The sequence below is a fragment of the Lolium perenne genome, chromosome 6 (genome assembly GCF_019359855.2).
Source record: "Lolium perenne isolate Kyuss_39 chromosome 6, Kyuss_2.0, whole genome shotgun sequence".
Lineage (NCBI taxonomy): Eukaryota > Viridiplantae > Streptophyta > Magnoliopsida > Poales > Poaceae > Lolium > Lolium perenne.
This window is the reverse complement of record NC_067249.2, coordinates 259,377,026-259,404,716: the sequence shown is the minus strand read 5'-3', so window position 1 is coordinate 259,404,716 and position 27,691 is coordinate 259,377,026. Positions and strand designations below refer to the sequence as shown.

At 49.0% G+C, this 27,691-nt stretch overlaps 1 protein-coding gene across 1 annotated transcript; it reads right to left on the bottom strand.

Moving 5' to 3' along the window:
- Positions 1-18,362: 18,362 nt before the first annotated feature.
- Positions 18,363-19,457, bottom strand: LOC127309814 (BTB/POZ and MATH domain-containing protein 1-like). The gene has a single exon (XM_051340536.1). The coding sequence runs from the start codon at positions 19,455-19,457 to the stop codon at positions 18,363-18,365; it is 1,095 nt and encodes a 364-aa protein (XP_051196496.1).
- Between the last annotated feature and the right edge of the window lie 8,234 nt (positions 19,458-27,691).

Here is a 27,691-nt window from a genome sequence, read left to right as displayed (position 1 = left end):
TGCCGCCGTCACCGCCCGGGCTTTGCCCGGCGGGACCTCTGGCGGCGGCGGAGGGGGAGGGGGAGCGGGAGCCTAGCAACGAATAACATCTAGAGTTGCTGGTCCGTGCAAAAACAAGTTTGATTCGCTGGTTTGTGCAACTTCTGCCCCAGGTGTTACTGGTTTGTGCATTTTCCTCCATGAACGAAGATGCCATTCTGATCGGTCACATGCACCAGGAGATTCCATGTGACTAGCTAGCTAGCTCGTACCAGCATCCCTCTCCCACCCAAGTACATCCACATTAGCTAGAAAATCTTAGTTTCGCTAGATATACATTTGGTTTCGCTTGATTTCTCCCAAAATAGACGGACAATAAACTTACTCGTTTTGGGCGGAGATTAGATTCCCGACATGTGTCCGGCAGCCACACGTACGCCCAAAAATGACGGCAAGAAACTTTACTCGTGGATGAGTTTTGGGTGGAGATTAGATTCATGACTCTGGCTTCTCGCTACTAGGAGCGCTGCCATGTGTCTGGCAGCCAGACTAGGGTGTCATCGTGTGGGATTCCATCTAAATCACATTTGTAGTATATTTTGCCTTTCCAGTATAAATTTTATCATCAAAATTTGTGCTAGAAAAGACAAAATACAGTAAAAGTGAAATTCCGGTGGGATCCCACCTTGACACCTTACAACCAGTCTATCATGCGGAGGTATGATCTCATATGTTGCCATTGAGAAAAGAAGTTTGGGGACCCGTTCTATTTCGCTGGATGGAGATACCGGTATGGCAGAGCCGGCGAAGCAAGGAGGAGGCGTCCATCTTCACCATCAAGAGGTCACCTGCCCATCAGGTCTTACTTGCCATCGCCGGTGGTGTGTGGCCGGGTGGGTATGTGATGCAGCACATCAATGTAGTCCTGCATGTTACTCCATGTAACAATTTTTCTTTCTTTTGACAAGCAGTGAAGAAAGTGTGATTTAAATTCTCGTGTACCTACAATTATTACTATTCTCTATGTCTTCCATAAAACACCGTGGCCAAGGGCGCGGAATACATATGTAAATTCTCACCGTGAACCATGTGAGAGGCATGCATGTAGGGTTGCAGAAGCGGGATCCTGCATATCCCGCACGACTCAATGATTAGTGCAAAAAGTACTACACAGGTTCGCATTCCACATCTACTTAAATTGTGCTAGTCGGACACCAATCCATCCGCTGACATCCCTACATGCACGTAGATACTTGCTCTTCACCATGATAAGTTTACATGCGATGATGCATTACTCCAACTCGGCGAAAAAAATTACCACACCGATCTCTCAAAAAAAGTACTACCACTGGTCCATATTAATAGACTCAACTTTGTCTAGATTCCTATGTATCTAGTTTAGTTTTTAGAATAGATGCATACGAATCTAGACAAAGTTGAGTCCATTAATATGAATCGGAGGGAATATCAATTTGTGTGAACTATTTTCATATTATTGAACTTCCACACAGCCAAAGTACAAAAATATTTATCTCATATTTTTCTCTACATAATCTATTTCTTCATTTTACGTGGTACCTACCGAGATAATTGTCACTCGCACGACTCAACTCGGGAGCTTAGCCAATTGGCTACAACTATTCTTGTGCTGGCTGATCGTTTATATGTCGCCGTCATCGCCCATCCCATCTACGTGCCACAACCTAGTGTGGTCATTCATGCGGCCCTCCCAAACCGTACCGACCCATGACATCCTCGGATGCCTCTCTCGCATGCTTAAAAGTGGGCGGGAAAGCACCAAGATGGAAATTTGGGTGGGAAAAATCCCACCACCTAGAGCGTGAAGTCTTCATACGTAGTCGGCCCCGGGCATGAAAGAATGTCCCCAAGGACAAGAGGTGATGAGATGGCGCATGGAATGACGAGTGTGATGACATGAATTCATGCATAGAATAACGGGGTGCATATAAAGAAGGGCACTTGGAGTGAGGGGTAATACCTAAAATGAGCAAGTATTATCTTACGAGGTGAAAATCCGAGGTCTGGTCTTAATTAGTTGTGCATGACAATGACCTTGTTAAAGGTATTGTTTTGAACGTGGGGACTATCTTCAGGTGGAAACCTAAGATCTTTGATCAGGCGATGATGGTGTTTGTGCACTATTTTTTTCTTAGAGGTGTCTTTTGGAAGGGGGGAGGGGGACACCGGAGCACACTACTTAAATTAAATGAAAGAACATAGTACAAGTCCAATTCACCAAAGCTGCAAAAACAATTCGTGGCTTAGCTATCCATGCATGGAAGACGAAGAAGTCGGGGCGTAGGAACAATGGTATGACAAAGGTGCACACTGTCTTACCTAAAATGAGACAACAAGACGCCACATCCAACAAAATGTAATAATGTACCCAAAAGGCCCTTTGAAGTACAAACAATTGTTATAAAAAATATGGTCATTCTTTTGTTGATTCAAGCGAGTGGGCCCCAAATGGAGGTTAAGAGCATCTCCAGTCGCGTCCCTCAAAACAACTCCTAAAGCGTTTGGGGGACGATGTTGCTTGGTGTCATGTTTAGGGAGCTTCGCTATTGTCCCCCAAATAGAATTTATTTTTTAAATTTAGTCGAATTCATGAAAATTTGTTATATATTACATGGATTTGAACGAAATTCGATGAAATTCAAACCTAAAACCAAACTAGTACTACTTGCAGCGTCTGGGATCGTAGTACTGGTGAAAGTTGTACATGCTGTCATCGACGACGTTCTGCTTGCCGCGCTCTCGATGGGCTCGTCCTTCACGGTGCCGCTAACGTCCTCGTCGACGGGCTCGTCCTTGACCGTGCCGCTGGGTCTAGCTTCATCGCCGTCGTGTGTGAGATGGATTCACGACATGCCAGAGTCGCGGATGGACATAGAGATCACGTCGTCGATGTTGCCCCTCCATGCTTTTGTGTCGTTCAACAACATCATGAACTCTGCGTTGTACCACCGGCAGTCCTCGGGTCGTCCCTGCCGGCGATGAGGTGCTACCGACGAAGGTACTCCGCCACCTTCATGGCCTTCGCGGCCTCCTCCTCCTTCACCTCCGGCTTCGGGACGAGGAGGCTCCTGCCACCGGAACCCGCTCGTATCTTTGCTTCCGCGCCGGTTCACGGAATGTGATTCCGCCGCGCCGCCGCGCCTCCAATTTTGGGACGGCGTCGCGTACTCCTCCTTTACCTCGCGCCGGCACGATGTAGGGGCCGGCATGCTGGGAGGACAACGCTGACCGCGCTGGTCACGAGGAAGAAGAGTGGGAGGAGGACGAACTCGCCGTCCTCCTCTGCCACCAGCGCACGGCTGGCATCGTTGGTGACCCATCGGGCCTGCCACTCGCGACGCGCTTTCCGCGGTCTGTACGGCATGCCCTTAGTGTCCCCTTTGGAGCGGGGATGGCCTCGGGGCGTGGACACCGTATTGGGCCGCGCCGGGCGAAAAAGCCCTTTGGGGCGTGCGGCTTGGGCTGATTATATGTCCGGCGGTCGGCGCACCCTAGACGGCCTCGGAGCCGCTTTGAGGGACGCGACCGGAGATGCTCTAATACAATTTATTTTGGGATAAAAACTTTTCCCATGAATTTGTCTTCCCCGTTTATATTATATGCACATAACTTTAACGACATGCTAAAATAGCTTAAAAGTCTGGGGGAGCGCAACGACATCGCTAACTTCTCAATAGGTTTCCCATTAAATCTTTAGACGAATAAGTTGGGTGGGAACACCACAAAAGTATGTGCATTCTTAAAAGTGGGCGGGGAAGCGCAATGAAATCTGGGCAGGAAAATGGTGAGACAAAATATTTTGCAAGGGAAGTCCGGAATTCTCTGATGATCTGATCGCACCATATGGATCACTTGAATGAAAATCATCACTCGGGATTTTTGATCAAAAATTGGCAAGACAAAATAATCTGATATAGCTATGAAATATTCGGACACCCGGGAACCCTAGCACATCGCCACGACGACACACGAAGAGATAACTAAATACCTCCGATTTTGTGTATAAAATGATAAGGCCGACCATACTTTAAACAAAAGGCACACCAAAGCATAGTATCCATCCCCCTAGCATATAATAAGGGTACATCATGGGACGGCTAGAGGCACAAAATGATAGGTATAGTAGGTAAACAAATGCCCAAATACACGCAGAGACGAGGTGGAACATGGAAGGAATTGTTATTTATGCATAAAAATAGCGTGCGACATAACGAAGACACAAAAAATGATTAGAAATGCATAAAATAACTTCATGAATAAAATAGTAACCGAGGCAACAAAGCCATCGATGGCCGGGGGAGGCATCGACTCCTACACTGGTTAAATGAGAGTTGATCTGAATTAGTAAAGTGGTTGATTTTTGTAATGACATCTACTAGCAAAGTGGTGGAATTAAGCCTCAATAATGATCTTGAGAGTTGATCAGAATTAATAAAAAATGGTTACTGCAAAGAGAGGCAATGACAAGGCATCAAGAGCTATGAGATCACAAAATTAATTCTCACATGTAATAACGAATGATGCTTTATTGTCGGCATGAAAAAATCATGGTTAGTTTGCACTTGTGAGTTATGAGGTCCATGTAACCTGAATCAATTTTAAATTTGTCTGCTAATCAGTTGTGCACTAGTGCATCATCCACAAGTCAGCAGTCAGCACTCAACAAGTGCATCAATGGGAATGACTGAGATGCACGATCGAATGTTTGAAGACGTTTCGCAAGGTTTACCCCAACTGGTCAACAAGCCGGTATACATGGTTTTTTCAGAGCTTTGGCATGATCGGGGTGGGCAACAGACATAAGACATTTTTCTGGACGAATAGATGTCTCCATGGGTTCTCGGTTAGCGACATTGCAACACTGCTACTGCCTTTAGTCAACTCTAGGGCCAAGAACAAGCGCACGGTTGCTGCGGGCATGGAGGACAACAAATGGCTACAAGACATTTATAGGACCTTGGACCTAGGAGGTAGCCTCACAGCGGGCTTTAGATCAAAACAACATCAGTTCAGAGGGACGTGCATGACAACGACAAGTTCAGCTGCCCATGCTTATCCTCAAGTATTAATTCGGCAAGCTCGAATTACAACATATACTACTGTGCCATGGCAAGGAGGTTTTTGGGGCCGCAAACTGCATATGGGTGTGTCACTTAAATGCAGAATCTGGCTCGGAACACCTCAAAAGTACGTGCATGATTAAAAGTGGGTGGGAAAGCACAAGGAAATTTCAGCGGGAAAACGCCAAAACAGAATTTGGAGGAGGCCAAGTCCAAATTCTTTGACCGTGCACCATAAGGATCACTTGAAGGAAACTCACCACTCGGGTTCTTTGATAATTCGGTGATCTAACCCCATTCCACGTAGCTGGGCCGGGAAGTCTAGCATGCAGTCACGACAATAATTGGCAAGGAAAACAATCTGCTATAGCTATCAAATCTTCGCACACCCGGGAGCCCTAGCACACCGCCACGACGACAAGACGATACTTGAAGACGTAGGTAAATATCTATCATTTTGTGCATAAATGATAACGCCGTACTTTAAAAAAAGGGCACGTGAAAGCATAGCTAATACCTATATCCCTATCATATAATTAGGAGAAAATTACAAGAAACTACCCTAATTGGGCCGAATACGATTGGTCAGTACCCATTTTGTTAATTTTTTCAAGTAAGTACCATTTCTGAGGCAGGGAGCAACAAATCGAATAAAACCTTAGTAGGTAGTGTTTTAACCTTTATGGCCCCACTATTAATGATGACGCGGCTTGACGGCCATCCCCGCAGTCCAATTTTGTTAAAGGAGGAGCTGAGATGGAGATGGAGCCCACCAGCCAGTACCAGTTTTTTATTCGATGTTCTTTTAATTCCTCTCTCTATCTCTTTCGGGGAACTACCTCCCTCTACCTCCTGCTCACCTCGCTGCCCGGCTCCTCCCGCCTCCGGCGCCCCTCCTCCGGCCGAGCGGTGCTCGGCCGTGTCGCGCCGCTCAGCAACCACTCCGCCCGTGCGCGTCCTAGCTCCTCTTTTGTTGCGCTCCGCTCGCGTCGGCGATCCCCCAGGCCGCGCCCGTCCTGCTGCGGCTCGGATGGAGGGGAACCCCTCTCCATCCGCAAGCAACATATCCATGTCGTGCCGCCACCGTGCATGTCCTGTGAGCAGCAAATCCATGCCGCGCCACTATCGGGCACGTCCTACTGCGAGCAGCCACTCCAAGTCGCACCGTCGGGCCTCCAGCATCGCCTCCGCGTGCGCAGCAGACCACCAGGAGAAGACGGATGGTGCCACCATGGCCATGTCGTAGCAGGGTATCATCAGCGGCTTGGATGACGTCAAACGCTTAATCAGCCGTCATCCGGCGGGTGCGCGAACAGCGCTGCCACAAGGAACCCGCCGGCGCCGGCGCCGGACCCAGCCGCCAGGTTGTACTAGTCCATGACTTGCGCGATAGCGTTGTCGTGGAGCTGCTGTAGCTGATGCTAGAGCCTAACGAGCGTGGCCGCGGCCACAACCAGCGCACCATCATCCTCTCCCCCACCGATGGAGAGCACGAGCACGCGGCTCGCGGGACACGCCCTAGCTCGACCGGCGTAGCCGCAGCTCCTGCACACATCGCGCGCCGTCACCTAGCCTCTGGACGAAAGGCCCACACGACCGCAGTGGCACACACTAGGTCACAACGCATCGGCGCTAAGCCACCCAACACATGCCCATTACCTCTGGCCCACCTCCGCGCTTGCACGCCTCGCTCCAGCGCCGCCGCGTGTTTCCTAGCCGATTCGGTCAACGCCCCATACCAGACCGGATATTCGCCCGTCATTGGTCTAAACGTCATGGTGGCAACCGTTAGTCCAAGTCATCACTGACAGTGGGACAACAAAGATTAAAACTATGTCGGTAGAGAATTAGCTCCATCTTTTGCTCCCGGCCCTATAGATGGTATTGACTTGATTTTTTTAACAAAATTGCCGTTGAATTCGCCTCAATATTGGTATTTCCTTGTAATTTACTCTATAATAAGGTTGTGGGATGGCTAGACGCACAAAATGTTAGTACTAGGTAAACAAGGGTCCCAAATACACAATGGTGAGGTGGAACATGGAACAAATTTTGTGTGCATAAACTAATAACGGCGTGACACAAGGAAGACACACACAAAATGAATGGGAATGCATGAAATTACTTCATGAATAAAACAATAACCAAGCCATCGATGGCCGGGCGGGCGAGGCATCGACTCCTATACTGATGAAACGAGTTGTCTGATGGATTTTGTAAACGACATCTACTATCAAAATGGTGGAACTAAGTCTCAATAATGAACTTGGGAATATATGAGAATTAGCAAAAAGAAAAGTCGATACAAAGATAGGCAATGGCAAGGAAACAAGAGCTGTGAGACCACAACATTAATTCTCACATGTAATACCAAATAATAATTTATTGTCAGCATGAACAAATCATGGTTAGTTTGCACTTGTGAGTTATGAGTTTCATGTAACCTGAATAAATTATAAATTTGTTTGTTTATCAATTGTGCATCAGCTCATCATCCACCAATCAGCACTCAACCGTTGCATCAATGCATGGATGGAAGTAAAGCATTAGGACGCAAAGCAAAATCATTTACACTACATGAACTTCCATTTGCTTTGCAGCTACACACGTACAATTGTTCCACTCCAGATAAACTAGTAGGCAACTACGAAGTATAATCATTCTACTCCAGCAAGACTAGCTCATAGTCGATCCGGAGCACTGCCTCGAGACGCTTGTGGGTGTCGACAATGACATCGCTGCGCTTCCTCCTCCCGCTTTGCAGCCTTCAGTTACTCCTGTAGATGCATTAACACAAAAAGTCGTAGCTAATTTGGTTCTGCCGTTCTTGGAACACTAAGACATGACACAACATAAGAGGGGGAAAATGGACCTTTTCCTAGGCGTCACCTTTTGGTCGAGCATCTACAGGGCCACCCCCTCTTCCCCTTGAGCGCCGTCGTCCGCGTTCATGGCCAGCTCCATGCATGCTGCTCTGGACGACGGAACAAACTCGCAGCCAACAGAGGTGCAGGCATCGGCGAGGTCCTTGACACGTTGTGTGCCAGTCCAACAAGCTCGCCACTGGGTCTTCGCTGGTGGGGTTATGCAGAAAGGATGGCAGAGTGGACGTGTCGGTGAGAGCCACCACAGGCGAGCGGCGAAGCGGAGATGTCCCAAAGAGAAAGGGGATCGAAGTCACTAACGTGCATCACCGTCAGCCACACCTTGGCAGTGCTAAGCGGCAGCTGCCATACGTGAGGTGTAGAGCAGGGGAAGTAGGCGACGACCGCTCGCGATCGATGAAAACGGGGGCTCGGATTGTCTAGCGAGCCTCCAAGCACTATTTAGCAATTGGGACCATTTGTTTCTATATATATCAACGACCATGGAATATGGGAGCGCCATAGAGATCCCCTGCAAGTTGTTGGCTGCCGGCGGCGTCAGTGTGATATGTACCCACCGGTGGGTATGGGCATACTCCTGTGTCAAATAAATTAGAGCATGCATGACTTGCACTGCCTTTATCCCATGCATGCATCAGCATGACCTTTTTCGTTGGGATGGCATGCAAGAATTTAGGCCGACGGATAGACAATAGTGTGGAATATCTCAGTAAGCAAGTAGAGAGGCCCATTTGAGGCACCAGCGGCCCATATGCAAAATTCTGAGAACTCTAGTGCCATGCTCAAACTTTAGTCCCACATTGCTAAGGGAAGAAAGTTTGGAGCAACTTATAAGGAGAACTCTTGGTGACATATAAAATGGTAAGAACACACATAGGGTTGCACCACACACATACATGTGTAGCGCGTGCGCTCGCGTGAATATTCGCGACTTAAGACTTTGGACGCTTGGCGACGGCGCGGCTTGCGAATAAAGTTTATACTTTTTATTAGATAGTGCGCTATTTTAATATTCCTATCGTTCTCACTACTTAATCTTTCTCACCTGGAGCGCTGACCTCAGATGGTAATCAGGCCTGCATCCACTAATGAACCTTACGCTACCGTTACCTGAAGCTGGATCTGATTGTCTTGGCTGGCTTTGTCTCTACAAAATCAATAACATTAGATAGATAATAAAATGTATTTTTTATATGGTATCTACAAAATATCATGTTTGGTTATAGATTCTAAAAGTTCATTCAAACTTTACTTGTTTTTAGTTTTGGAAGAAAAATCTTAAGTTTTAAGACGATGGTAGTACATGACAGACGACACACTTGGCGCTTGCAACTGAAGACACAAACGGTCCTGACTATAGGTTCCGTAATCGGAGGATAGTTGTAAGCGTGTAGCACGAGAAGATTTACATGCGAATTTTTGGTTTTAATTTTTTTGAAATTCAAAATATGTGTAAGATGCATTTCAAAATAGAGGGAGCATATGCTCCCATGTTCCAAAACACCACTCACATAGTATTAATATTTTATTATAGATAGTTGATCATAGTATTAATATTTTATTATAGATAGATAGCAGAAACATCCGAGGAAAGTAAAACAACCGAGCTGCTAGTCCTGTGGGTGATCCTCCCTGCTTGTTAGCACCGAGCCATTGTCCATGCCTAATGTGATGATGAACTCAACACAAGCATCCTTAAGCTGGTGGCCGTGCAGATCAGCTAAAGCCAACGTACTAGCAACAGTATGCGCGTTGAGGCTGGTCGACAAGATGTTGGCGCATTTTCTTTTGTCGCCGTAATGGCTCCTCCAACGTTGCCTACAATATAGGTGGCGTTGTAATTTCTGTCCGTCCCACTGTCGACTATTTCGACGTCAAGCTTCCTGATTCAGTTCAAGGATGGCGCAAGAAGTGGTTGTACATCCAGGAAGAAAACAACGGATGTGCTGAGGACAACATCCCTCCTTTTGATGGTGCCGAGAGAATTACTCGCCGCCGCTCCTGGGACGCAGAGGCTACCGAAGAAGAAAAGATTGCGACCGAGGCCCTGATGGCTCGCATCCACGAGTTGCAAAATACTCGTGGCCAAGAATTATCAGGCATCCAAATCACAGCCTATTTTCTGAGGACCAGAGTGCAGCCTCTCCAAGCTCGCAAACGCCCTCTCTGGAAATATTCTGGCGACACGGACTCTGATCGGTTGTCGACGGATTTGGAGGTCAAGAATTTAGAAAAGCTTGTCCGAAAAATCTCGTCTCTCAGCAAAAAAGATCCTGTCCCTTCTTCTTGCCGCGTTGAACCATTCAGCGCCGCCAATCCGCTTCCCAAGGTTAACTTTTTTACTTGTCCTGCCATTGTTTGGATCGCTGCATTCATTACATATGCTTACAATAGTATGATCAAGGTTATGATGGCATGTCACTCCAGAAATTATCTTTGTTATCGTTTACCTGCTCGGGACGAGCAGAAACTAGGAGGGCACCCTGTTGCCCCTCCTGCGCCGCCTCTTCGCCTATATAACCCCTCGCGACCTAAATCTTCGATACCTTTTGACGAAACTCCAGAAAGACTCCAGGGGCGCCGCCGCCCTATAGTGTGGCCCCTCCGTGGCCCCTCTTCGTCTCTCCTTCGGACTTCTGGAAGCTTCGTGAGAAAATAGGCCCCTGGGCTTTGATTTCGTCCAATTCCGAGAATATTTCCTTACTAGGATTTCTGAAACCAAAAACAGCAGAAAACAGCAACTGGCACTTCGGCATCTTGTTAATAGGTTAGTTCCAGAAAATGCATGAATATGACATAAAGTGTGCATAAAACATGTAGATAACATCAATAATGTGGCATGGAACATAAGAAATTATCGATACGTCGGAGACGTATCAATCTACAATGCAAAATATTTATCATTTTGTATTGATATTAACTATATATCCCTATATGCTAAAATATAGTGCGTATAAGATTTTTTTCGAAGTCAAACCGTGTAAAGTTTGATTAAGTTTATACAAAAAATACTCCTAGAGTATCAAATTAGTACCATTTGATTAATTATGAAGGATATTTTAATATGGTATATATTTGCTTCTCTAACACCTGGGAGACCCAGTCGGATCTGCATTGGTCTTCCACCGTAATTTCCTGCTCAGGGGCGGATTGGGTGGGCGCTGAATTTTTCAGATCTAAGGCGGATTCTTCCTTAGGAAGTTCCTGCATCTCAGATTTTCCTGGAAGTGATGATGAGAAGACAATGGCCGATGTCAAGCGCGGTTTCACCCTATGGTCCAAGAAATACATCGTCCTCGGGCGCGTGAGTACGTCGATCGGATCAACAGAGGCAGCCGCAACATCCCATTCTTCCCTCATAGTTTCTCCAAAGTTCTCTTCCCTGAACCACTTTGCTTCAAATTTGTTTAGCTGTATTGGCCGATGTGAATTAGTTGATCCATGGTATTCTGTATCAAGCAGCAATGGTCCATGATCCGAATGGTTGTACTCCGTGGACACGGCAGCTGCCGCCATGCATTTGAGTCCAGCTCGAATTGCCCACCGCTCTGTCAAGTCTTGACCTCATATTTCATCTACGCCATGTAAATAGATCACCCACATAACCAAGATCATGCAGATTACAGTCCTCAAGTGCATTTTGAAAATCTTGCATATATCTCGGGGGTTGTCGCCTCCCCCCTTATTTTTCATGATCAAACATAATTTCATTAAGATCACCCATGATAACCCAAGGAAGATTATTATTTTGATGAATTGCTCTCATTCTGTCCCGTGTCTTATACTTCTCCTCCCACTTAAACTCCCCATACATTCCAGTGAATCTCCAACTATTATTCGCATCTTCGTCAATACGAACATCAATAAAATTTGGTTCAACCCTTATTTGATAGAGTTTCACTTCCTTTTTCCAGAACAATAGGATTCCTCTCCGCCTACCATCACAAGCTTGCACAATCTTGAAGTCCATCCAAGTTCTCCTCCTAAGACATTCTGTCGGATATTCTTCAAGGTGGGTCTCCGACAAGAACACCACATCGGGGTTATATCGTTTCAAGACATCAAGAAGCGCTCGAACTGCCGCGGCATTACCCAAACCGTGGCAGTTCCAAGATAGAATTTTCATTGCAACCGGACGGGACCCTCAAGGGATCCCGCCAATCCTAGTGAAGGGGAGTCAGCTCCATCCTTCTTTGGCCTTTTTGTCCTTTCTTTCTTTTGCTCTGTCTCAGTTTTCTCTGGTAAAGCTCCATTACCTGTCATATCACCAGTCTCGTTTGGATACTCACTCTCATCCATAGCCTTCTCATTTTCATTCTCCTCCACTTGTCCGAATTCTAAAGGCCTTTTTGTTTGACAATTTATGACATCATTCTTATCCACCTCCATATTTTGTCCCTTGACAGGGCTAGTTGCTGTATCTGTGAGCTCCGGGTCAGAATTCATAGTATTTGCAACACCAATAGCATTGTGCCTCCATGGACCAACAACTCTTCAACGCCCCACGGAATCTCTTCCAAAATTTCCTTCCCGACCACACCCGGTATGGCCATTTGTTCTACCTCCTCCACGACCAGCGCCAAAACCACGGCCATGCCACGTATCCCAATCAGCTCTCTGGAAGTCCCCCCACTTGAGGTTATTCTCATCATGCTCTCCCGAACCACATTCCAGATGCGAGTGCCCAAAGAATCCCCAGGTGCGCTGGCAGGTCCGACGACGACGGCGTGATACGTCTCAAACGTATCTATAATTTCTTATGTTCAATGCTACTTTTATGATGATACTCACATGTTTTATACACACTTTATGTCATTATTATGCATTTTCCGGCACTAACCTATCGACAAGATGCCGAAGAGCCAGTTGTTGTTTTCTACTGTTTTTGGTTTCAGAAATCCTACAAAGGAAATATTCTCGGAATTGGACGAAATCAACGTCTAGGGTCTTATTTTTCCATGAAGCTTCCAGAAGACCGAAAGGAATACGAAGTGGGGCGACGAGGCGCCACCACAACAGGGCCGCGCGGCCAAGAGTGGGGCCGCGCTGCCCTGGCGTGTGGGGCCCTCGTGTCGCCCCTAAACCTACCATTCCGCCTATAAAAAGTCTTCGTCGCGAATACCCCAGTACCGAGAGCCACGATATGGAAAATCTTCCAGAGACGCCACCGCCGCCAATCCCATCTCGGGGGATTCAGGAGATCGCCTCCGGCACCCTGCCGGAGAGGGGAATCATCTCCCAGAGGACTCTTCATCGCCATGATCGCCTCCGGAGTGATGTGTGAGTAGTTCACCCCTGGACTATGGGTCCATAGCAGTAGCTAGATGGTTGTCTTCTCCTCATTGTGTTATCATTGTTAGATCTTGTGAGCTGCCTATTGATACGTCTCCAACGTATCAATAATTTCTTATGTTCCATGCTTGTTTTATGATGATACACACATGTTTTATACATACTTTATGTCATATTTATGCATTTTCCGGCACTAACCTATTAACAAGATGCCGAAGAGCCAGTTGCTGTTTTCTGCTGTTTTTGGTTTCAGAAATCCTAGTAAGGAAATATTCTCGGAATTGGACGAAATCAACGCCCAGGGGCTTATTTTTCCACGAAGCTTCCAGAACACCGAAAGGGAAACGAAGTGGGGCGACGAGGCTCCGCCACACTAGGGCGGCGCGGCCCAAGGGGGGCCCGCGTGGCCCTAGTGTGTGGCCCCCTCGTCAGCCCTCCGACTCCGCCCTTCCGCCTACTTAAAGTCTTCGTCGCGAATACCCCAGTACCGATAGCCATGATACGGAAAACCTTCCAGAGACGCCGCCGCCGTCAATCCCATCTCGGGGGATTCAGGAGATCGCCTCCGGCACCCTGCCGGAGAGGGGAATCATCTCCCGGAGGACTCTTCACCGCCATGGTCGCCTCCGGAGTGATGTGTGAGTAGTTCACCCCTGGACTATGGGTCCATAACAGTAGCTAGATGGTCGTCTTCTCCTAATTGTGCTATCATTGTTAGATCTTGTGAGCTGCCTAACATGATCAAGATCATCTATTTGTAATGCTACATGTTGCGTTTGTTGGGATCCGATGAATATTGAATGCTATGTTATGTTGATTATCAATCTATCATCTATGTGTTGTTTATGATCTTGCATGCTCTCCGTTATTAGTAGAGGCTCTGGCCAAGTCATTACTTGTAACTCCAAGAGGGAGTATTTATGCTCGATAGTGGGTTCATGCCTCCATTAAATCTGGGACAAAGGATGTAAGAAAGTTCTAAGGTTGTGGATGTGCTGTTGCCACTAGGGATAAAACATCAATGCTATGTCTAAGGATGTATTTGTTGATTATATTACGCACCATACTTAATGCAATTATCTGTTGTTTGCAACTTAATACTGGAAGGGGTTCGGATGATAACCTGAAGGTGGACTTTTTAGGCATAGATGCATGCTGGATAGCGGTCTATGTACTTTGTCGTAATGCCCAATTGAATCTCACACTACTCATCATAACATGTATGTGCATTGTCATGCTATCTTTATTTGTCAATTGCCCAACTGTAATTTGTTCACCCAACATGCTATTTATCTTATGGGAGAGACACCACTAGTGAACTGTGGACCCCGATCCATTCTTTACATCGAATACAATCTACTGCAATACTCGTTCTTACTGTTTTCTGCAAACATCATCATCCACACTATACATCTAATCCTTTATTACAACAAGCCGGTGAGATTGACAACCTCACTGTCACGTTGGGGCAAAGTAATTTGGTTGTGTTGTGCAGGTTCCACGTTGGCGCCGGAATCCCTGGTGTTGCGCCACACTACACTCCGCCGCCATCAACCTTCAACGTGCTTCTTGGCTCCTACTGGTTCGATAAACCTTGGTTTCTTACGTAGGGAAACTTACTGCTGTACGCATCACACCTTCCACTTGGGGTTTCCAACGGTCGCGTGCTGTGCGCGTGTCACCTATCATGATCAAGATCATCTATTTGTAATGCTACATGTTGCGTTTGTTGGGATCCGATGAATATGAAATACTATGTTATGTTGATTAACACCAGGGCAAATGCTGGTTAGTAGTACTACTAGCAGCACAATGGAAGAAAGTCTCATGTACTAATTAATACCATGGAAAGCTTGATGTTTCCGGTCTACGCCCGTACTACTTCAACTACTCCCTCCGTCCCAGTTCGCAAGGCAACGTTTTCAAATATCTTGGCCCAAGGTGAATTCTCATTGGCTCTAAATTTTCATGTAAAAACATTAACATCAATGCTGCAATTAATTGGAAAATTAAAAAGAACTTTATTTTCTATCTTTTAATTGGTGGGATACGAAAGTAGGAGTCTTTTGCATGCAAATGAATCAGTTTTACTCCCACATTAAATGCAAATGTGCCTAGGAGGTGAGCTATTTTGGGACAAATATTTTTTAAAACTTTGCCTTACGAACTGGGATGGAGGGAGTATCATATGTTTATATATAATATCAACGACCATGTGATAGGGGAGCGCCATATAGAGCCGTAGCAAGTTGTTGCCTGCCACCGGCGTCAGCATGATACGTACCCATAGGTGGATAAAGGCATACTCCTATGTCAAATAAATTAGAGCACGCATGATTTGCATTGCCTTTTTCCCATGCATGCATCAACATGGTCTTTTTCGTTGGGATGGCATGCAAGTATTTAAGCCAATGGATAGACAAGAGTGTGGAACGTATCAGTGGGTGAGTATAGAGGCCCATTTGAAGCACCGGTGGCCCATTGGCAAAATACTGAGAACTCTAGTGGCATGTCCAAACTTTAGTCCCACATTGCTAAGGGAAGAAAGTTTGGACCAACTTATAAGGAGAACTCTTGTTGACATCTAAAATGGTAAGAACACACATAGAGTTGCACCACACACACATGTCTGTGTAGCGCGTGCGCTCGCGTGAATATTGGCGACTTAAGATGTTTGGCGACGGCGCGGCTAGCAAACTAGCAGTATACTACCTACATTTATTAAGGTGCTCCATTTTGTTTCTGGAAGTGAATTTATGTTCTGGACCTTGGTAAAACTTTTGTAGGTTGTAGTTTGGAGTCTAGCTACCGTGGCTTTGGGTCAGTCGAGTGGTTGCAAATGACTCGTGACAAGTCCGGCGGTTCGTACTGCCAACGCACTAGGGCTATGCCGTCGGTGTAGACCTTGCCGCGTGTCCCCTGCATGGCCCATGCAGACGCCGAGGGTCTGGCCGTCGGCGTAGACGCCGCAGATGGCAGCCTCATGACGCGCCACGTCGCTCCACGGCGCGCACTTCGCGTGGCTACGCCGAGGGCAAGGCCGTCGGCGTCTGATGCACCTCCGTTAACGGCGACGACGCGCCGTGGCCAGACGCCGAGGGCAGCGATGCCGAGGGTGAGGTTGCACCATCGGCGTAGGCGTCGTACGCCGACGGCCAGGCCTACGCCGACGGCACGGAAGCCTATGCCGAGGGACCCAGACGCCGAGGCTACGCCGAGGGCCGTGCGTGGCTACGCCGAGGGCAGCCGGCCGTCGGCGTCTACGTCGATTCCTGCAGTGCAAGTGAGATGTTGGCACATGGCGCCACAACACGGTCAAAATGTTTCTGTCTTTTACAAGTTGCTAGCTGGTCTCACCACCCAAAAAAGGATCCACCTAGGTTTACACCAGAACTCCAGGACGACTCCATCTTCAGTTTCGTCCTATCGTTCTCACTACTTAATCTTCTCACCAGGAGAGCTGACCTCAGATGGTAATCAGGCCTGCATCCACTGACGAACCTTATGCTACCGTTACCTGAAGCTGGATCTGATTGTTTTGGTCGAGCATCTACAGGCCATCCCCTCCTCCCCTTGAGCGCCGTCATCCGCGTCCATGGCCAGCTCCATGCTGCCCCGGACGACGGCACAAACTCGCAGCCAACAGAGGCGCAAACGTCGGCGAGGTCTTTGACACGTCGTGCTCGACGCCGGTCCAGCAAGCTCGCCCCTGGGTCTTTGCTGGTGGGGTTATGCAGAAAGGGTGGCAGAGTGGACGTGCCGGTGAGAGCCACCACAGTCAAGCGGCAGAGCGGAAATGTCCCAAAGAGAAAGGGGATCGAAGTCACTGGCGTGCATCACCGTCAGCCACACGTGGCATGGTTTCTTCCCGGCCAGGCACCTGGGCTTGCGGAAGCGGCGGTATAGGAGGTCAGGCTCGAGGCGATGCACCTTGGCGTGCTAAGCGGAGGAATACAACGGACACACACGATTTGTCGGGGGTTGACACCGTGGAGGTAGGTGGCCAGGGAACGACGCCGGGGCGGTGCGGTGCAGGAAGGCAGGGTAGTGGCGATCGATGACAACGGAGGCTCTCGGGTTGTCTAGCGAGCCTCCAAGCACTCTTTAGCAATTGAGACCATTTGTTTCTATATATATCAACGACCATGGAATAGAGGAGCGCCATAGAGATACCCTGCAAGTTGTTGGCTGCCGGGGGCGGCAGCATGATATGTACCCACCGGTGGGTAAGGGCAGACTCCTGTGTCAAATAAATTAGAGCATGCATAACTTGCATTGCCTTTATCCCATGCATGCATCAGCATGGCCTTTTTTGCTGGGATGGCATGCAAGTATGTAGGCCGATGGATAGACAATAGTGTGGAATATCTCAGTAAGCAAGTAGAGAGGCCCATTTGAGGCACCGGCGGTCCATTGGCAAAATTCTGAAAACTCCAGTGCCATGTCCAAACTTTAGTCCTACATTGCTAAGGGAAGAAAGTTTGGACCAACTTATAAGGAGAACTCTTGTTGACATATAAAATGGTAAGAACACACATAGGGTTGCACCACACACATGTGTATGTAGCGCGTGCGCTCGCGTGAATATTCGCGACTTAAGACTTTGGACGCTTGGCGACGGCACGGCTAGCAAATGAATTTATACTTTTTTAGTTCTCACAAACTGTGTGATGTAGAAGCGATTACTCATACAGTAAAGCAAAATAGAATGGAGGAAAATTAGTTCTGAATTTTTTGTGTAAATTAAAAATTTAAATTATTTAAAATTCAAAATAAATCCTTGAAATACATATGTATATAATGACATGAAAAATCCAAAATATTTTTCCCATATTTCAATGGTTATGTTTAAGTGATCTGTAATTTTTTTTAGTTCAAACAATGTGTGGTGTGAGAAAATAAAAATGAGAAATTGTTTGAGAGAGAACAAAAAGAATTTGCACAAACTTGATGCAGTATACATGGTCTAGATATGGGTGCTCACCAAACACCTGCTCTAAAAGTATATGCTTGCAGCCTTGATATATACTGTACATTGCTGCAGATTACTAATAGTTAATTGGAAGTAGTTAGCAGATCGACAATGAGTTAACCACACATATTCGACTTAGTGGATTCTAAGGATGCTGGCGACTGCCTTGCAGAAACATCCGAGGAAAGTGAAACAACCGAGCTGCTGGTCGTGTGGGTGATCCTCCCTGCTTGTTAGCACCGAGCCATTGTCCATGCCTAATGTGATGATGAACTCAACACAAGCATCCTTAAGCTGGTGGCAGCCGTGCAGATCAGCTAAAGCCAACGTACTAGCAACAGTATGCGCGTTGAGGCTGGTCGACAAGATGTTGGCGCACTGCGCCTTGAGCCTATCCATGCCGTACCGATCAGCTGCGGCGAGCAGATGCCGCGCGAGCTCTCGGCTGGAGTCCTCGTCGAGATCGTGCATGGCAGCAGCAGGGAAGGCGTCCGTGTAGATGACGTGGAGCAGGAGCTTGAAGACGGCAGGATCCACGTCTTGGATCGTGATGCACCCGCTCTCGCTCATCGGCCCAAAGAGCTCCGCCTTGAACACCGGCGACCTCATGGCGAGCACCATCCTGTGCGCGGCGAACCTCTCCCCCCGCACTTGGAACGTGACGTCCGCCAGCTCCCCGGACTCCAGCAGGCGCCCCAGGTGCGCCGGTAGGTCCGACGACGGCGGCGCCGGGACGCCCAGCCGTGTCGCCGCGGACGTGCGGGGCTCGCCCATGACGGTGAGGGTGACCTCGATGACGAGGCGGTCGCTGTCTCGGTCGACGTAGGTGGCCTCAAGCGCGGCCGTCGTCATGGGGCTGATTCCTTCCCTGGCATGCGCCGTGTTGTATTGCCCGATCCCGCTGTGTCGGATCCTCCGCGACCGCCCCGTGGCCGGGTTCACGAACCGCGCGACGAAGGCCGCCCTCGCCGTGGCGCCGCTGGTCATCAGCTCGAGGTAGAGCGACATGTTGCCTGCTCTGGGCGCGTAGAGGCATCCCGAGGGGTAGAAGACGACGGACCAGTCGTAGCCGCCGACGGGGAAGGTGCCGGACCTTACCCAGTTGGCGGCGGAGATGCCTTTGATCAGGCTGTAGTTGCGGACCTCGAACCGGTGGAAGCCGTCCACCTTGTCCATGGTGCACGTCGACTTTGTCCCCGTTTGGCTAGACGGCGGCCAGGCGGCAGCCATCCTCGATCTCGATTCGGGCGCGCGCGCGACTTCCTGCTTGCCTAGTCTGCACGTTACGGACATTTGTTTTGTCTTTCGTCGGTTAAAAATCCGCGGTGCCGGTGCGGTTCAGGAGCTTTCGTCGCCAATTCGACTCCTTTGCTTCCGCGCCCAAAACAAACCCCCGACGCACCGAAACTCACCTCTGCCACGAGTGCACACGCCTCCCCCCCTCTCTCTCTCTCTCTCTCTCTTGCGCACCCACCCACCGCTCTCCCTCCACCAATCAATCCCCAAATCCAGACGCCACCCTCTACAGCCACTTCCATGGCCACGGCGACGGCGCGCCTTCCCGACGCCGACGGTGCTGCACGCCGGCGACCTCGCTGCCCTTCCTTTCAGGGACCTCGTCGCTGCCACGGGCCCCTCCTCTGCTCCGCCGCCAAACTCTAGCACCACCAGCGGGAGGACATGCCGCCGCCCCGTGTGCTCCCCTCAGACGGCGCAGCCCCAAGGCCAGCTGCTCGGCCCGCCTCCGACTCCTTCCTTCACCGGCCAACGGCGCGGCGCCGCCCTCCGCTGCTCCTCCACCTCGTCCCCAATCCAAACAAAGGTACCGCTTTTCTTTTTTAGATTTCGATTTCCATCCTCTTCCATTACTTGCTTGCCTCCCCCCATCTACCTTAACGCCAAGGCTTATTTTCCACCAGATCTCGATGCTGTTCCGGTGCTGCTCCTTCCGCTGCATCACGGCCTTCACCCTCCATCTATCTCAAGGTCCTGTCTCCATTCCGGCCTAGTTCTTTCTTTCTTTCTTTCTTTGGACAGACACGTGTTCCTATATGTATCTATCTTTGCCTACACATTTGCCATCATAAGAGCATCTCCAGTCGCGTCCCCCAAACCGTCCCCCAAAGGGATTTGGGGCGCGCCGGACAGAAAATGCGTTCCAGCCGCGTCCCCCAAAGCCCTTTTTTGTCCGGCGCGCCCCCATACGGTGTCCGGCGCCCCGAGCCCGTCCCCGTCCCACAGGGGACGCTCCGGGGACGCCGGACACAACGAAAAGCGAGGCCAACCGACGCGGGGCCGACCCGTCAGCGGCACAGGGAAAAGTCGTCTCACACTCCCGCCAAATCCCGCCGCTCCCGCCAAATCGCGCCTATACCGCCGCGCACAGGCCTCCCAAAACATATCCCGCCGCCGATTCATTTCTCCTATCCCGCCGATTTCTTTCTCCCTCCCGCCGTCCACCCGCCGCCGCTACCCTCTCCCCATTCCATGGCGCCGCCGACAGCCCCCAAAAAGATGGCGAAGAAAGCGGCCAAGAAGCCGCCGGGCAATGCGACGATAGGGGCGAAAGCGCCGTTCGCGAAGCCGCGGAAGGCGCCGGCTGCGAAGAAGAAGCCTGAAGGAATGACCGAAGATCAATGGCAGCAAGATTGCCTGCGCCGGAAGCTATCGACGGCGGAGCGGAAAGGACGGAGGGCGGTGGAGCTGGAGAAGAAGGCTCAGGCGGCGCGCCAGCACCAGCACGTAATGGCCGGGTGTATCGCCGCCACCAACGCGAGCCCATGGAGTACGTCCATGCCGGTGTACGTTCCCGGAGTGATCTCTCCGTCGCAAGCCGCCTTCTACAACGACGGCCCCTCCGCCACTCCCGGGTGCGTGACGCCTAACTTGTCGCCGCACTACCAGGATGCGCTGCCGCACGGCGGCTTCAACCCCAACAACCTCTACTCCCCGGCGTACGAGCAGCGCGAGCCAGGACTCGGTCCGGACGGCGACCCTTTCACCGGCCGCAGGGGTCCGCTCGAATACGACGGCGCCGGTGCTGAGGAGGAGGACGGGGTTGAGGAGGAGGACGACGAGGAAGAGGAGGGGGTGGAGGACGACGAGGAGGACGACGATGAGGACGAAGAGGGCGTTGACGAAGAGGACGACGAGGGTGCCGGTGACGATGATCTCGTGGAGGTAGACGCGGACGGCGTGAGGACGAAGAAGAAGAAGAAGAAGGCGTCGGGCACACGAGGCCCGAAGTGGACGCCTCTGGAAGATCTTTGTCTGTGCGAGTCGTGGGCGACGGTGAGCCATGACTCCATCATCGGCGCGAACCAAAAAGGCGGGAAGTATTGGGCGAGGATCAAGGCCGAGTTCGATGAGCGCAAGCTCATCAACAGCGACTACCAGAAAGTGACAATGAAGAGGAGCCAGAAGGCAATGTCGACGCGATGGGCCATCATCCAGGCGTCGGTGAACTCCTTCCATGGGTACCATCAGGACTTAGAGACCAGAGGCGACAGCGGCGCCGACGTCGCCCAACTGGTACGACTGTTTCTTCCATAATCTGTAGCGCCTACATTGTGTTCGATGAAATGACTCTGCTTCCTTTGGTTAGTTTGATAGGGCCATGGAGGTTTACGCGAGGAATTCAGATGGGCATAAGCCGTTCGCGCTGATGCATTGCTATGGCAAGCTCAAAATGAATGAGAAATGGCGGCTGACGCGCTTGTCGCTGTCCAAGGGGAAGGACGCCATTGATCTGGACGCGCCGCTGGCAACTTCGACAGGGCGTCCTACTGGCAACAAGGCTGCCAAGGCCGCCTTGGCCGACGCTGCGTCGTCTGAGAAGACGCAGGCGTCGATCACGAAATGCCTCGCCGACGTCTCCTCGACCTTTATCTCCCGCGACAAGAAGGCCGACCAAAGGTGGGCCGAGCTGCTCAAGAGGCAAGAGGAGAAGCTGGAGCTCAAGAAACGCAGGGACGACATGTCCCTGCTGAGAACGTCGACAGAGGGAATGTCTCCCCGGACGCGAGCGGCGCACAACTTCTTCAAAGGCCAGATCCTCGACGACATCGAAGCCAAAATGGCGGCGGCGGACGCGGCGGCCCTGGCAGCGGCAGCGCAGCAAGAGCAGGCTGACGCGTCTTCTACTGCTACACCTGCGTCGGCCTCCGCGTCGGCGACGGAGCAGACGCACCATGCACAGGAACAGGCAGATCGCGACGAGGTCGTCGTGCTCGACGGGCCTGCGTCGACTCAGGACACGACGCCGTCCACCAACCCCTGCCCCTTCTTCTAATTTGCATGCACCACCGGTCTGTAAATATGATCGCGCGCCCAGTACTTTGATCGATCGCCGCTACTCTGATCACGACGAATCGGCGGGAACGATCTCTTTTGAATGCATCTATTTGAATTTCTGATTGGGGGCGGCGTTTGGGGGACGCGGCTGGGGAGCGACGTCCCCCAAACGCGGCACGAACAAAACACGTCCCCCAAACGCTCGATCCGGCGCGGTTTGGGGGACGGTTTGGGGGACGCGACTGGAGATGCTCTAAGCACTCAACCTCTAATGGCGCACATTTGTCATTGCTGCCTGCCCAGGCACTTAATTTGTGCATCCTACTTGCAGGACAGAGAAGCCGGTCGCTGGGTGTGGCCACGAAGGAGGTACTCCTGCCAGTCTTCCTCTACGCGTGTGTCGGCCGTTTGGGTCATGCCAATCAATCCCCTTGTCTCTGTAGGTGTGATGCTATGCACTCTTCCTCTTTGTTTTATTTGAATTGTCGTCCGGATGTCCACAAAAAGAAAAAGAAAAAAGTCAACTGGCATGATAAAGTTTCAAATACTAATGCATTGCCATGATAACCATTCAACCTCTAATATATGGCGTAGCATTACAACGCACATATCTATGTTTGACTAGCCAGAAATGGGCTTCCAATTGATGTGCGATTTTTTTTTTACTCTTCTAACTGTGGACCTCTGTTTGGCAACGGTATTCTGCAGGACGGAGGTTTCAATACTACTGGTCAATGGCATGGCAGCTGCTGGTATAAGATGAGGCTGTGTCCTGTGCTTCTGCTTCCTTTACTAGTTATTATACATTCATATGTAAATTTTACTCTTGTTATGCTGCTCTCATGACTATGATTTGGTCGGCGCTCATATATATATGTTTTCCGCTTTTGTTCCTACATTAGACGGAGTACAAACTTGTGCATCGACATTTTCCTGATGCTCCTTCTCATGCTTGCTGTTGCTGCCTGCATATCTTCAACTTGAAAGCAAGATTCTGCAGAGTCCACTTGATTCTTGGTCCCCACTAACTTAGTTTGTGCATCCTACTTGCAGGACGGAGAAGCCGGGCTAGCTGGGTCTGTCCAGGAAGGGGCTACTCGTGGCATTAATTCTTCCTCTACCTGTCGGTCGTTTCGGCAATGGCAATCCCCTTGTCTCTGGAGGTGTGCTGCTATGCACTCTTACTCTTTGTTATTTGAATTCTCGTCTCGACATCCAAAAGGAGGTCAAATGCCATGAGAAAATTTCGAATACTAATGCATTGCTATGATAAGCATTCAATCTGTAATGGCGTACCATTAGAAAACACATATCTATGTCTGAGTACCCGGAATGGGCTTCCACTTGATGCGTGATTTTTTTTGGCAATGATATTCTGCAGGATGAAGGTTTGGATACTACTGGCCAAGGGCATGGAAGCTGCTGATATAAAATGAGGTTGTGTCCTGTGCTTCTACTTCTTCTTCTAGTTATACATTGATCGGTAAATTTTACTCTTGTTGTGCTGCTCTCCTGAGTTCCTGAGTATGATTTGGTGAGCTCATATATAGATGTTTTCCGCTTGTTCCTACATTAGACGGAGTACAAACTTGTGCATCGACATTTTCCTGATGCTCCTTCTCATGCTTGGTGTTGCTGCCTGCATATCTTGAACTGAATTCAAATTCAGAGTCCACTTGATTCTTGGTCCCACTAAGTTAGTTTGTGCGTTCTATTTGCAGGATGGAGAAGCCAGGCTGGGTGTGTCCAGGAAGGGGGTACTCGTGGCATTCTTCCTGTGCTGCTATGCACTCTTACTCTTTATCATTTGAATTGTCGTCTAGATGTCCAAAAAAAGGTCAAGTCATGAGAAATTTTCAAATACTAATGCATTGCCATGATAACCATTCAATCTGTAATGGCGTACCATTAGAACGCACATATCTATGTTTGACTAGCCAGAATGGGCTTCCAATTGACTTGCGCTTTTTTCTCTCTCTTTTATCTGTGGACCTCTGTTTGGCAACGATAATTCTGCATGTTGAAGGTTTGGATACTATTGGTCAAGGGCTGGAACCTACGAAAAGCATGCCACCTACTGATATAAACTTGCTGTCCTGTGCTTCTGCTTCCTTTTCTAGTTATTATACATTGATAGGTAAATTTTACTCTTGTTGTGCTGCTCTCTTGACTATGATTTGGTGAGCTCACATATAAATGTTTTCCGCTTGTTTCTAGATTAGACTGAGTTAGAACTTGTGCATTGACATTGTCCTGATGCTCCGTGTCATGCTTGGTGTTGATGCCTGCATATCTTGAACTGAATTCAAATTCAGACGATTGAAGCCAGATGCCATGGGTTTGCTATGCGACCAGGTCATGTTCAAGTCACTTCTCCAGGAAATCATGCAGTCATTTGCAATTCTGGTGACATGTTTTTTTCTCTTGATGCCAATGCTTTGATATCACCCAGATCAGCTTTATAATCTTAGTGTTGCGCAGCAGCACATTTGTGCTTGCGTTGGCCCGTAAGAATGTGAGGCTCACGCATCAGATTCAATTGCCGTGCTGTTTGTGAATGTTTATTTCTTTGCGATGTAGCTAGCACAATGTAATAGCATACCCTGTTTTGACTCAAATGGTTGATGAAGAATTCACTTGCTGTCATTTAGTTGGTAGTTGCAATCATGGAAATGGCATGTCCATGTGTGTCCCATGTTTTCTACTTGCTAGTTCTTCCAGTATTTAGTCCATGCATAGAGAATAATTTCCATCTATCGCTATTTATTGCCCGAATAGCTCGAAAACTGTGATGTAGAAGCGATTCCTCATACATAGGTGGCGCCTGGCATTTTGAGTGAACAATAACATGTGCTAGGTATCCTGTTGTAGATAGATAGATGCATGGGTGCTGCCCTCCGTTGTTGTGCGTGTCTAGTCCAAAGCCTCTCCCAAAATGATTTGTTTATATGCTAAATCTGCTTTACAGCTGACCATCATATGTTTTGTTCCAGTTGGAGGTTAAGGATGTCGCATTTTTGTCGCTTGGAAGGAAGGAATCGAGCTGGAAGACCCCGGGGACAAGGGGATGTATGTTGGTCGTTAAGCACTAGCTAGCAGCTTGATTAACTTTGTGAAGCCTGATGCATGTGCCCTTGTCATGTCCGTTCCAGGATTGATTGCATGAGCTTTGCTCTATGCACCTTTGTCCTTTTTGTGAAGTTTATGGTCTGCTGTGGGATCCAAATGTCACCAAACAGCAAATGTTTGGGCAAATTTTTCTACTCTTCGTGATGATTAATTAGCTTAACTATATATTTCTCTTAAAGAAATTTCCTTGTATTCTATGGTTGTTCAGTTTGGACAGTCATGAAACTTTGTTGGTTCGGTACGTGCAGTCGCTGATGCTCCACTTGGGCTAGCTGTATGGGTAGAATCTTGGACAAGAAATCTTCCCAAGTTAAATTTCTGCAATTTCTGATTTGCTAGTGGCTACTAGCTAGATAGTCTGCCGAAAATGCATTTGGGTAGGGAAAATAAAAGGATTTTGCTATCTAGCTAGCTGCAATGGAGCTAACATGAATGAAGAGGCCGTTCTGATCGATCACATGCATTTGCACCAGGCGATTCCCGCCCAAATCTCGCACGCGCTGAGGGTGTGACTAGCTAGCTCGTACTAGCATCCCTTCCCCGCCCAAGTGCATCTATAATAGCTAGTAGAAAAATCCTGTTGGTTTCGCATGATTTCCCTGACGATTGGGGAAGCGCTGCCATCAGTTCCAGAGATCCTCTAGTGTCGCAACGCCCAAAAGAGACTACCCATGTATTGTTTAGTGTTGCAACACTCAAAAAAGATGACAATGAACTTTCTCGTAGATGAGTTTTGGGTGGAGATTAGATTCCCAACTGGTAGTGATGCAATGTGTCTGGCAGCTCTATCGTGCGGAGGTATGGTCTTGCCTGCTGCTGCTGAGAACAGAAGCATGGGGACCTGTTCTATTTCGTTGGATGGAGATACAGGTGTGGCAGAGCTGGCGAACCTAGGAGGAGGCGTTCATCTTCACCATCAAGGTCGCCCGCCCACTCCGTCTTACTCGTCGTCGGCGGTGGCATGTGTCCCTGTGGTTATGTGACAACATAGCACAATATATTTTCCATTTGACTGAGCAGTGAAGAAAATTACTATATCTCTCTCTGTGTCTTCCACAAAATACCGTTGCCAAGCAGAAGACACATGCCAACTCTTGTCGTACGTGAACCATGAGAGAGGCATGCATGTAGGGTTACAGAAACGGTATCCACATTCCCATGATTAGTGCAAATTTTACTACAGGACCCTATTCCACATCTACTTCAATTGTACTACTCAGACACCAATCTGCCCGCTTGCATCCCTACATGCATGTAGGCAGTGGCGGAGCGTGGCGCAAAACAAAGGGAGGGCCCATTGCATGTATTGCCGAACAGTCACATAGATTTCTTCCATAACATGCCCAATTTGATGCTCCATGACCAGTGTCCACGGCGGCCGACGGCGCCATCGCCATGGGCTGGCCATCACATTTTTGAAATTGCTGTAGCTTTTGGTTCACCACGTGATGTTACATGGACAAACTGTTTTGGCAGGTTGAACCAGCGGGAGGAGGATAAAGAGCAAGGCCATGGCGATTGAAGGGGAGAAGGAAGACTTGAGAGATCATGAGTCCGGGGGACTGAATATTTGGAGAAGAGACAGAGCCACGCGCAGATGAGGGACGAGGAGTCAGGCATCTGTCGCATATATAACTCACGGGGTGAAAGATGGGCTTCGGTCACATATCATAGTAACACGGAATTTGTACTTGGAGAAGACTGGGCCGGAGCCCAGTATGGCCTCCACGACCCGCCGCCAGTGCATGTAGGTACTTTCTCTTGACCATGATATGACTTGACGACAAACATTGGCATGTGGATCCTTCCAAAAAGTACCAATTTGACGTCAACATGACCTATATTTTCATATAATTGAACTCCCACACTGCCAAAGTATAAAACTATTTCTCTTTTGAAATTTTCTGTACATCAATCTATTTCTTCAATTTACATGCCACCGACCACCATAATTGTCACTCACATGGATCAACTCAGCAGCTCGACCAATTGTCTACAACGACTGCTATGTTGGCTGATCGTTCATATATCGCCATTGTCGC